Genomic DNA, 13,358 nt, shown 5'->3' with positions numbered 1-13,358 from the left:
ATCTCTTGTGAATCCTGCAAGCATTGCGGAACAGAAATATGTTTGGTCCATAGACTGTAAGGCCTATTGTTTGCTAAGAGAAAAACATAACCCATTAAGTAGATTGATGGTGATATTAAGCATATTCATAGGATTTCATAGGTGAAAGTTTCCCTAGGGATCATGCACAATAACCCTCTTTCAGTCTATGGACCTGGAAATTGGGGCTCGATGTGGTTAGAAAACATGTCCAAGGTCACATAATTAGCTGAACTAGGACAAAAAGCTAATTCTCCTGACTTCCACCTACTGCTGCTTCCAACGGGATTAAACTTAAGCTACCAGACAAGACAAGCATTAGAGACGTGGGGTGACTCAGACTGGCAGAATCTCAGCTAATGCTTCAATTCATGTTCTTGATTATTCCTGACCTTCCTCTTCTATGCTATGTTTTTCCTTTAATGTTACAGACATACCAGATGGGTGGTTCATATGTCTTTATACTGATTTTCCCAATTTAATGTCAGAACAAAGGATTTAAACTATCTGAGCACATGTGGAGGATACTGTCATTTCATTGTAACAGAAGAGGCCACTGGCCAAATTCAGTAGATGTATCCTTTATGGGAATAAATCTGAAAATAGGCAAGCACTGTCTTTTATTTATGTATGCCTGGTGTTACGGCAGGCACCAACATGATGGGGATGGATTTCCCTAAGATTTTCAGCTACCACATGTGCAGCCACCTGAGTTGCTGAGATAGCTGGCATTATTTTACCATTCCTCTGCTTTCACACTTGATCTAGCATCTGCTAAGGGCTTTGTGATAAGCCAGGGCTTACAGTTTGTGGTAGGAATATGCAGTGTTTCTTCTGGGTAGGACAGGTTTATATTAGTCCATTTCTCTATACCATTTTATTTAATCAACCATGTGTTCTTTCTTTACCAGCTTCCCCCAGGCCATCATTACTCAGCTCTCACCCAGTACACAGCATGGCAGTCGCTATCGTGCACATATTTGAAGTAACTAGGTTAGAGCTGCATCCTTGGTTACCACTGGTCAACTCCAGAATCTCAAGAGATTTCTTGCTTACCTCTAACCTGTGATAATTAGCACCAAAATGTGATAATGCACTCTTCAGAGTCTCTTAGGATCTCTCAATGAAGTGGTAACTTACTAAGGAAACATTTGGGAATTCTACTGCAAGCCTATTCATGTAGGTTCCAACAAAGCTACAAACTGTGAACAAAATAACTAATAAAATAATAAATCTGTTAGGAACTCTTAAGTGTTCATGGAGCCTCAAGCCTGTATCTGAGGACATACTTAATTTACAAAAATAGGCGTTCCGAAGAGACCCTATTGGCTTGATGTCTGGGGATTTTTTTGTGATTGATAAAGAGTAAAGCTAGCCACACACACACACGCAAAATCAAGTTGACTCTTGAGGACCCCCCCCGCCGCCTAAAAAAATAGTAAAGCTGCCTTTTAGAAATGGTTGGAAGGGCTCAGATTCTGAAGTTGTGATGCAGGATTTCAGAGGAACAAATTATGTTTCAAATGCTTTTTTTTTTTCAGGGGCGGGGAAGAAATTTTCAATTGGATTACATGTTTTATGACTATACCTTGTAAAAATTATATATTAGCCTACAGTGCTATTTCCTTGGTAACTTCGTCTGTCCCAAACTGCATATATGGGCTACAAAATTCAATTGGAAAAGATGAATTGCATATATTTTAGAGTCAAGTTAATTTTGTAGGCACAAACTTCTAAACATCATACATGACAGTGTTTAGTATGATAAGAAATTAGACCACAGTAAATGTTTGTAGGATGAGTAAATTCATAAGAGAATTTTAACTTTATCTGACATAAGAATTTGGTCATATTTGAAACATAAGTTATAGTCTTAAATATTGACTCAATACTTTTTACTTCTTCTTTGTGTTAGAGTTGCTTTGAATTCTATTTTTTGCTATTGTTATTATTCAGAAAGTATATAGTCCCCTAAAATAATGCTGTATTAATTAAGAAATATTTAATACACACTTAATATGTGTGCCACAGTCTACTAATCATCTGGAAAATGCAAAGAAGTTTCAAATTCTACCATAGAGTAGTTGGCAAGGTATTTGGGGAATATGCGAAGAAAAAAATAATAGAAGGTCAGTGTGCAATTAATTCCCAAAAGTTTGGCCAAAACAATTCTTGCCTAAGGAGTTTAGAAAGAAAAAATATGGTACAGCTGGTAAAATTTGATCAAGTCATCAAGAATAAATAAATTGGCCAGGCGTAGTGGCTCACACCTGTAATCCCAGCACTTTGGGAGGCCGAGGCAGGTGGAACCTGAGGTCAGGAGTTTGAGACCAGCCAGGCCAACATGGTGAAACCCCGTCTCTACTGAAAATACAAAAATTAGCCGGGTGTGGTGGTGGGTGCCTATAATCCCAGCTACTTGGGAGGCTGAGGCAGGAGAATCACTTGAACCCGGGAGGCGGCATTTGCAGTGAGCCAAGATTGTGCCACTGCACTCCAGCCTGGGCAACAAGAGTGAGACTCTGAAAAAATAAAAATAAATAAATAAATACATAAATTTGAGTGGGCAGAGAGAGAAAGAGAGGTAATTTCGTGTTGGCAAGTACCTTGAACCAAGAGGTAGATGTGAGAATGATTAAAGTACATTCAGAGATATATCAGTTTGGACTGTTTTTATGGCAAGTGAAGAAAACCAAAACCAAACTGGCTTAAGCAAAAAAGGAAATGTATTCTTTTACATAGCCTGAAAGGTTCACAGGTTGAGTCTGAGTTCAGTGATGGATGGATCCAGCACTCAGTTAATGCTTGGTTTCTTGACATCCTCCAACCCTGCCTCCCTGTGTTGGCTTTAGTGTTGGACTTCACATGGTACCCAGGATGGGAGAAGCAGCTCCAGGCCTGCCAGTCTCTCAAAATTGGGATTCATTACAAATATGAAGTTCCAGCAAAAGTCTTACCGTGTCCTATTGATGGGGTCGGGTGCCCATCTTGGGCCATTCATGGGTATTGGGGAATGCAGTAAACTCAGGCTTACTCCTGAGTCACAAGCCCACCCCAACCCTACTCCCAGAGATAGGAGTAGGGTCAACTTCATCAGAATCATGGAATGTGGGAGTGAGGAGGTATCCAAAGGGAAATTAAGGTATAGTTAACCATAGGCAGAGTAAACAGATGCTGTGCTTGAAAATCAATTGTCCACTAAAGAAAGACAATGGGTCTACTGATGCCATAGGATCATTTTGGGTAATAATAGGTGCTACACCTTGGAAGTTTTTATTGGAAGCACATTGCAAAGGCTGGGACAAGGAATTGGGCTTTATGAGGAGCTGTAAATAAATTGGACCTTGTAGAAATTGACCTGACAGCTGTGTGCAGAATGGACCGGAAGGTGGGTGCTCCAGAGAGAAGCAGATCACCTCCGTTGTACTTTCTCATGTCTCAAAAGCCACAACGTTTTTGAAGAGAGAGAAACAGATCACCTCCATTATACTTTCCCATCTTTTAAATGCCACAAAGTTCATAGAATATCTACTGTGTGCTGTGAACTGTGGAAAACACAGAGACGATATCCAAGGCTTGAACTTGCTCCTCCAAAGAGTCTACAAAGGGGTAGGGAAAACAGTTAATTAGGGTCAATTATGGTGCAGGCAGGATGAACAACGATAACGGTACTAGACTGTCATGGAAACAGAGAAGGAAGAAGTTCCTAAAATACTTTCTCTAAGCAGAGTGGGCGGGGGCCCAGAAGGAGAGACCTGTAGGCAGAGACACCCTCTGGAACATCTCTGAGAGCAAGTCAGTCGGGAATCCTCAATGCTGGTTTGAGAATATTATGAGGACCTGAGGGGTGGAAAACTGCACCTCTGTCATCAGACTCAGGTCTCCTTAGGAGTTTATGAGCATCAAAATTCAGAATGTGTACACGGGATTGTGTACATGGTGGATCCTATCTGCTTCTACAAAGAGAAGTTTCTCTGATCATCAATGTGGAGAAGCCACTGTCTTTTGGTCTTTGATACCACCTGTGGCCAATGTCTTTCCCTAGCTCATGCTGGCTGGGAACAGAGATGGGTTGAGCTGCTGGGAGTGCAGTGACTTTAATTTATCATTTCAATAAACTTCAGAGTAAATGGGAAGAAACTGCTTGGGCTTTGCACAGGAGAAGACTGAGTTCTGTTCCTAGTTAGCAATGCACATGGGCAAGTCTCTCCACATGCCTAGGCCTCAGTTTCCCTGCCTGTAAAGACAGAGCATTGGACAAAAATGCTTTATAAACCCTCATTCAACTTTTAAGAGGCTGCAAATCCAATAGAGACAACCTTGAACCACTTATTCCATGACACATGCCCATGACCGTGATATATTTCCAAGAATACATGTCATGAGGATCCTGGGGATCCATGCACCTGAAAGCTCAGGAGCATTTGTGCATGAGGCCTTATCTACACTTATGAACATTTAGAAAGCTGCTGACTAGGGAAATCTGTAGGAGTGGCCAGAACTGACTACTTCAACTGGGACAGGGGAAGGGCTTTCTAGGCAGGACAAGTAAGGAAGAGAATATAATTGTTCTTACAAGAATTTGCAGAAATGAAGGTGAAAATGAGGGTGAGGGGACCATCCAAGCATGGGCTCAATATTAAGTGCCACCAGCATCTGCATAAACTGAATTACAGTATTTGTGGAGAATGGTGTATTTCAGTGGCTGCAGCCAAGAGTGAGAAGTATTGAGTGGATAATGGGGAAATGAAGTAAATATCAAGAAGGTGCCAGTGAAACGGAAGGAGGGAAAGTACTGAGTTAAATTCTAATGTGAGCTTTGTGCACATTGCTTTTCTATGACCTGCAGTTACTTGATTTTAAAACAGTGTCTTACATCAAATTGTAAACAAAAGAACACCTTACATTTCTGGGAGTCTTGGCTGTTTAGAAAGCATTTGCACATCCATTTCTACCTATAGCAACTCTGTGAGAGTGGAAAGGTGCTCCTTATTTAAAAGATGAGAAACCTGGGTGAATGGTCAGCAATGGACAGAGTGGGTCGCAAAATCCCTGACCACAAACCTGATGTGCTTTTCTTCCCCACATCTGACTGCCTCTGTTCACAGGTCAGAATTCATTCCAATGCCAATGACTTTTTTCTCTCAAGGAGGTAGAACTAGAAAGATTTTTTTATGGCCAAGAGGTGTTTATATTACTTTTGGATTAACTACAAAATGCTTTTTATGTAAGACAGACTAAATAGACGTCTGTTTTTTTTTTTTTTTTACAAACATTCAACTCTACACAAACAGAACATTTCAGTTTGCTTTGAAAGCAAAATACCATGTGTTGTAACTTCACAATGTTTTAAATAAAGTTAGGAATTTGGGTTTATGATACTGAAAATATCATAAAATCAATAGGTATAAGACTAAGAACTATATGAGGGTCCTTAAAAATTCAACAAGAATCAAAGGTAGATGTTTCAACAGACCAGTTACTGAATCATTGTATTAACAATCTAGTGAGACAAGAAGTGAATTATTGAAGTTTATCTTCCTCATTGGTTTGTAACACTGTTCATTCAGTGTGTGGATAGTTTCTGAAGTAGAGCAGTTCAGCCTAACGAAGCCATTTACTGTACTGGTTCTACACACTGCCTCTCTTTATCTCTTTATTACTTCATTTTGGAACTTTGATTGGCCTATTTTAGATCTAAGATTGCCCTAATGCTATACTGCAATTGTATGAGGGGCTTAGTTTTCACTTTGTTCTCAGAACCAGGCTGGCTATAAATTTATCTCTGTTCTTTGAAGGAGCTAACAGTAAATTTTCAAGAGGAAAAATGGTGGCATATATCCCTGTAGAGGAAAAGTAATCTCTTAAAAGCAGAATAACCTCCAGGCTACATCCTTTTAAAGAGGGATTTTCAAACAAGAGCGCCTTCAACTTTTATATGTGTTCTATATTTTTCTTCAGACCTCATACCTACTCTTTTGCTTTCTGTGTAAGGTTTCTCTGTAATGACCCCGTTTTTCCCCCACACCCATTAAATCTGTGATGAAGTCATACTGTCCCCCATTCTGATGTCATGATAACATCCAGAGCTACAGGCAGATAACATATCTGGGGAATCATCGGAGGTCTCCTCAGGAAATTGAGGCATAGAGACTGGGAGCTGGAATACCTACGAAACTGAATCTCAATTTCATAAATTACCAAATACTACGATGAAAATGAACTTTGTAAAGTGAAATCCGTGGGAAGGTTTCCACTTGGTTTAATTGCATTCAAAGCAGTGTTCAATTTCAGGCATTGGTTTCATTAAAATTAAACCAATCCTTCCCAGAAATTCAGCCACACTCCCTCATCAACAGATAATAAGATCATTTAGAGTGAGGAGGTGCTAAAAGAACAGGATGAGCCGTGGCTCCATTTCCATGTCTGACTGACAACTTCATCACCTTTCATCTGTATTATGCAGCTACCCTGAGCTGCATGTTAATTGAAGTTGCCCAGGGAGCTTTTTTACACACAGGACTCAGGCACTCCTTTTCAGAGAAGGTGGGAGTGTCCTCTGGCTAGCCTAGGAGCCACCAAGGGTAAATAAATGTGCAGCTAGCAAAAGTCTGGGGAGGAGTGGGGAAAGGTCAAACTCAGTACACCATCCATCCTGCCTGTGCCTGCAGATGTCATGACCAGGTCCCTTAAAGACCTGGATTTGTGGGGAGCAGAGGGCTCCCTGAGAGTGGTGACTGTCAACAAAAAGTGTGCCATGATGGACAGGTGAACTTGGCCAGTGTATTTTTCTGACCTCAGAAAATTCTAGAAAGAGTTTGTTTTGCCATTTCCCTCGCCCTAATTGTCCTCTTTCTCATTTTATGCCCCTGCTAGACCACCGCTCTTGATAAGGAGAGGCAGGTTTTCCGACGAAGACGCAACCAGGATGTGAGGAGCCGGTACAAGGCGCAGCCAGCTCCTCCGGAACTCAACTCGGAATCGGAAGACTACTCCCCAAGCTCCTCCGAGACTGTTCGCTCCCCCAACTCGCCCTTTTAATAAGACCCTTTTACTCAAAGTCCTAGCTTAACCCTTTGAGACTCTGAGATTTTTTTTCCCCCAAATTTGTGTAAAACAGTTTCATCTGATCTATCTAGCGCTCAATGCTTGAATGGCAGAACTGAAAGTGTTTTCAGGTATCTTTGTAGCGGTTTCCCTTTACTGAATGAGATGACACTTGGTGATTGTGAAGATGGTAATTTGCTGCTAATAGAGTCCTCAAAGGGTTAAGGCCAATTTGCAATTTTTTTTTTTAAACTTAGAAGCAATGAATGTTTTCATCAGTCAAGCTAGGATCTGCAGTATGTAATATAGCACTTGTTAACCCTCTGAGTGCATAGAATTTTTTTGAAAATTCTTGTTGGGGAATTTTTCAGGCCTTTGGATGTATACACACGTTTCTTGATTTTACTGCAGATCAAGGGGTGTTGTTAGATGCTGAAATGTCCAGAAAAGAAGGACATTTAGAATGATACCTTGTTTGTCCTTTTCTGTGGGTTTAGAACGTGGCAGGTTTATAACTTTGACACACGCACGATTCTTTCTTCTTCACAATCCTATTCAGAAACAGATTTTTTTTTCATTAGAGATATGACTGTCAGTTGCAGTGAGTTCTGCATCCCACGTGGAGGGAATTGGGTTTGTGGCAAAGAGCTTGACCAGGAAATAGATGGTGCCCCCCAAATTGTCTCCACATGATGTACTGATGACGCCCCAGAAATGCTGCTTCCATATCAGCTGCTGCTAGCGCCAGCGCAGACTCTCAGGGAGTCACCACAGCTTGTCTTGTGCTTGGTGAGTGAGGGTCTCTCTACTCAGTGTCAGACATCTACCGGAAAGAAACAACTGGTGGAAAAGAGCAATAAATTGCCCGGTGCTCTGCAGGGCTGGAATTTCAAACAGAAAGAGGGAATAAGATCCTGTGATTTTTCTCACCTGCTTTTCCACGCACTGTGGTCATCACTGTGCAATCTACATCTAGTATGAAATCCACACATAGGAGAGCTGGGGCACAAGGGGACTGGAGGCAGGTGCTTTGCAAGGTGGCTGAGGAGAAAGCACACTGGGAACACAATCCAGAATGTTCTAACAATAAGTTTTCAGTGAATAAACCACTGGCAAGACAATTCCATGTGCACCTTTAGGTTACCTATATGGTCTCCCAGGAAGATCAGGATGAAAGACCTAGATGATACCCCTGAGGATAAAACCTCCATCCCCTAAAATGATTTTTTTTAAATACCACTGTCTTTAGCTGTCCAGGAGGTCATAGTGTTTTTTTCTGTCTTTGGGCCAAGTCCTGTCTGAGACCTGTATTTTCACTCCTGTTACCATATCTATCTCCCTAGTGCAGTGTCTCCAGGCCTGAGTTTCCTCTGGAACAGATTCCATTTTAGAATGGGGATTCGCAGGTTCTGTGCATCACCGCAGTGCTCAGAGAGGATTCTCCTGGGGTGTCTTAGAGGCAGGTGCCCAACTCAAATGTGCTCCCAAGGTTTGCTGGGCTCTGGGATCCACGAGACAACCAGGGAGGGATATCTCATGAAATTTGCATCTGGTGGCTGAACAGTACCTATGTTCTCTGTTTTGAATATACTTTAATACCTGAGAGTCTTAAAATTTGTGAACAACGTTTCTATAGTCCTTTATTTTCAAATGCACATTAATCTTCATTGCTGCATTTTTACTCTTCAACCCTGAAACTATGGTCTACGTTAATATGGATTTTTAAATCACATGTCATTACTTTTGCAACACCATCTCCAAAATTTTTTGCTCTTTTACATTTAGGTTCATCTTTGTGGTCTGTGTTGTCCTGACATGTAAAAAGCATATCGTTTATCGAGGTTTTTTCCCCCGCTTTTAGAGCATCCGGAAGTGATAACACACAAAATCACAAAGTAGCATAAATCAGTAAATTAGTTGAGTTGTTTTTGGGGGGGAGGTGGGGGTGGGGGGGCACAGAACACCAGAAAGAGTGTTGGTGTGTAGGTAGATTCCATATTAATGAGGATCACTGAACTAGTCGGAAATTACTGCTTTCTCTAGAAATATAAAGCAAAGCACTATTCCAAGGCTATGGAGTAGCTCTACAGCCTGGCCTCAACTCTGAAAGTGTGAAGAATGCAATGGGCAGAGACCTACCTGCAGTGGACTGTCATTTTCCTTTCTTTCTCTGAATTACTGCTTTTTCTGTGGGCATTAACTATATTGCTACAGCATCTAGTGTACTGAGCCTGCGGTGCATGGCTCAGGCCTTTTCCCATTGACGTCTAGGGGGACTCTGGACCGTGTGAAGCTAGGGAGTGTTTCTCAGCACACTGCAGAAGGGCAGCTCAGAAGAATGCAGGGCCCATTCAGCATGGGGATCCCAGCACATCACTGTAGAATTTGAGTGATCTATGCTGAATAAACAGTGGAATGTGACCAGTCAAGTAGAAATCTTGAGTAATCAGATGGAATGCAATCTTTCTAACATTAAGCTACCAAGATCCTGAATGTCAGAGATGTACTCAGAGGGTTAACAGACAAGCACAAGGCATGCTGACTACATTGGTGTATCCAGATTGCTTTGCTTTTAGCCAGTGCTTTCTAATTTTTTTCTCGACATTCTTGGGATAGTTCAAGTTTGAAATAATTAAGTGGTGGTGTTCTTTAAGGAATTTCTATAACCAAATTGATCTTATTTTTGATTTCACTTATCATAGAACAAATATGTATCATTATGGCAGTGTATCTATGTAATTATCAATTTAATCATCACCACAAGTGTTTCCATATTTTTTCCCAGTATTTAATATAGCTCTCTTATGGTGGTGGCCTGGTGATGGGGACCGTCTTTCTTTTACTGACACATGACCAACCATATGGTATTTTCAAGGGAATTTTAAGATTCATCTTTTCAGTTTGATAGTAGACTAGTTAAGGAAGAACTCTTTCATTACTTGCATCGTGTAAATCATCTCTGTAGACATGTGTTCATATTAATGAACACATTTTTTCTCAACATTGTAGCAGAAATCATTTTATTCGTCATGATCAATGAATATGTGATTTGCTCAAGATCGTTAGAAGGAAAAGTAAGATTTCAGTCATCAAAAATGTTTTTACCGTAGCCCTCATCTAACTTACACGTGGTGCATATTAAACTAAGCAGAGAAAAAAATGTGAATAAACTACTGAAAACACTTGGTGTTTTGTGTTCAATGAGACCTTCCTGCAACCTGCTCCCCATGGGTGGCAGTTAACAGGCCCATCAGATATTGTTGAAAGAAAGCAATATATCCATGAATGAAGGCTAAAATTGCAATCCTTTACCCTTTGAGGCATATTTCAGTTGAAAACAAAAAGAAAAGAAAATTTGGCTTAGAGGGTCACAGAGCTCCCATATGACCAAGTCTCAAGCACATTAAATCATGGTTGCTTACTGGCCAAGGGCGTCCATTAGACAACTCTATCCCTTGCGCTGAAGCTCAGTTGTGCTGAGGGAGAGCTTTCTTAATATTACTGTGTTGCTCCTAGCCCTTCTGTGAGTTAGGATCTGTCAGCATTTCTATGATAAACTCCTATTCTCAAAGGTTTTTAATTTGACCATAAAAATGTGCCCCAGGCTGAAGTTTGCTATACAGGGCTGTACCAAAGAGTGAAGGTTTACTTCCTTCTCTTTCCAACTTCTTCCCCATTCTCCGAAGAAAAGAACAACAAAAAAATCTGGTATGGTCCCTCCTTAATAGTGATTTCAGAATTTTGGAAAGCACCAAGATCCAAGATGGTAGTTTTAATGTACTTACTCATTCACACACGTTTTTTAAATTTAATGGGTCACCTGGCGTATATTGTAGATAACATATCTTTTCTATAATTTGTAAGTCAATAATTTTTTTAACTGCTACATGATATTTTTTTTTTGCCCAAGGATTTTAAAAGACTTGAAGTTGGTCAGTTCAAAACTCAGATTTTTCTACATATTGTCTGCCATGTCCATTAGGAGTTTGGGGAAAATACTCTCACACAGACCCTTACTTTGCATGCAGTTTAGAGGGTAAGATACGTGCTTCTTTTGGGGATAAAGATTTCCTTACTTAATTGTCAAATTTCATGGAGCCATTCTAGTCTGTTGGGGAAAATAGTGATTAAAAGCACTTCCAAAATTAACATTTTTCGACAATTCAGATATGATAAGAAGCAGGGGAAAATAATACACTTTACTCTTTTCTTGCTTAAAGGCAAGCAAATCAATGAAACTTGAGGACACACTAAACATTTGATAACTGCAAATGTGCTTTAAAAATTGGTTCAATGGTGCTTACACATGAAACAGTAACAAATGGGGTTCCTAGGACGTCAGAAGGAATCTTTAGTTTGTATGTAATTACACACTAGAGGAGGAGGTGCTTTTAAGCCAGTCTTTTATTTTTAATCATCTCAAATATGCAACCATTCATCCAGTAACATTAAGGGTCGTAAACTGGTGGGAAACAGGAAATTCAGTGGAGAGGCTTAAATGCCTCTGGTTAGAGTGGGGGTTTTTGTTTGTTTGTTTATTGTTGGGTTTCAACACTGAGCATCATTTCTGTGATCAAGTTTCTAACTGGCATGTGTTTTGATCATGAGGTTTACCATATCTTGCCCATACAGACAAATGAGAGATCTAGTTTCATTTTGGTCCCTAAAGGAAGATCACTCTCTAAAATTAAATCATACCTGTAAATTTCTTCAGCATTTGTTTCTGTTCAACGAAATTGAGACCCTTAATGTTGCTTTAATGTAAAATTGTATATTTTGTCTGTGATATACTTTATTAATTTAAAGTAAGTAATAGTTGTAAAGTCTTCACTGTTGCTACTAAGAGAAAATAGAATTTTAAAGGTGATGATAAAGATGCTATAATGTCAGTTCATTCCAGTCCAATCAAATGTAGTAAGAAAAAGTCCTTGAATAGTTCCCTAGGGACAATTTCTCACTTGCCATTGACATTAATCTTTGGTGTATTCTCAGAAAAAATAAAAAGAAATTGGAACTGGTCCAGGGTTATAGTCATATCCTCGATAACTTTTGAAAAAAATTGTATTAGGAAATTAATACTAGCCTTTTTCATTCTAGCTGAAAGAAAATTATTAAAGGATTAGTTGAGTGTGAAATTAAATAGTATTTTGCTCATACATACTAAAAAGGTGGGTAGGGACCTGACACATTTAAACAAGTTTCTGAAAGGTTTCAATTTGACTCAAGAGAAAAATTCAATATTTCTTTTGAAAATACTGAATTTATCACTTGCTGCATGGATCAGATGGCATAGGTTAATCTTTGATTTTCAGAATCCTAATGAAATAACTTTCCAACAATTTGTGTCCTTAATTAAAGGTGGAATGAGATCCAATTTTTCCCCCTAATCCTTCAGTTTAAGCTGATACATGTAGGTTAATGTGGAATGAAATCATCTGTGATATATTATGTTCATTTATCAACTGAGCTTTTTTGATGTTGCCTGTTTTTATGTAAAACATGTTCTTAAAGTTAATAAAATAATAGTACTTGGTGTATGAACTACTACATAATACCTTAGCTGAAGGGTACACTCCTCGGTTCATTTGCCATATTGGAGTAAAATTTCATCTTAGTTCAATTCATAATTGACACATTCAGTTCACGAAGGAATAGCCCAGCTGTGTTCTTAGGGGGAATTCTCTCTATGCAAGGCTTTAAAAATTAGTCATGCGGTCAGAGTGTAGCTTTCCCACATGTCCTCCATAGCACAGTGTGAATTCCATGAGCATAATTCAAAAACAGCTATTTCAAAAATGTCCCTTTTCTTATATTACGTTCCTGCCTGGGCCACTGACTTGGATAAATACAAATAAATCAAATACCATTCAGCCCTATTTTATCCTTCAACCTACGTGCACAGGCTCTCCAGAGAAGGGTGTTGTTTTATCCACCAACCTGTAATTAGCTGCCACTTTTGTAGCAATTTCCAATTAGGCATTCCGTGTGTAATATTGGCCTTAGAGAAAATTGCAAAACTGTACAATGGATTTAAGTTCTTTCCTGTTGAGCTTTTCAATGCTAGGAGATTGAAAAGTCAGCCAGCAAAAGTGACTGCAGGTTCCCTGGTGTCCTATGAAGGTGCCAGAATATCTCCAAGTGCTTGTAAAATTAGCAGTCACCTTCCCTGCCATCCACAGGCTGCTGCTGCAGCTGCTGTTCTCCCTTTTGCTGTACTGTCGTGAAGTCACTGGGTCCTTTCTAGACTCTCTGGCAACTGCTGGGAAACAATAGCTAAAGTGATTACTTCCTAA

General features: G+C 39.8%; 1 protein-coding gene across 2 annotated transcripts in view; it reads left to right on the top strand.

The window, feature by feature from the left end:
• Positions 1 to 10,248, top strand: part of DCLK1 (doublecortin like kinase 1) — a 357,223-nt gene extending 346,975 nt beyond the window's left edge. For both annotated transcript variants that reach the window (XM_024230846.3, XM_009248563.4), the window contains one exon: positions 6,895 to 10,248. In XM_024230846.3, coding sequence (XP_024086614.2) covers positions 6,895 to 7,059 — 165 coding nt within the window. In that variant the 3' untranslated portion in view covers positions 7,060 to 10,248. The remainder of the gene's footprint in view (positions 1 to 6,894) is intronic.
• Positions 10,249 to 13,358: the final 3,110 nt, after the last annotated feature.

This window comes from Pongo abelii, chromosome 14 (assembly GCF_028885655.2).
Source record: "Pongo abelii isolate AG06213 chromosome 14, NHGRI_mPonAbe1-v2.0_pri, whole genome shotgun sequence".
Taxonomy (NCBI): domain Eukaryota; kingdom Metazoa; phylum Chordata; class Mammalia; order Primates; family Hominidae; genus Pongo; species Pongo abelii.
This window is presented reverse-complemented; position numbering and strand designations above follow the sequence as displayed.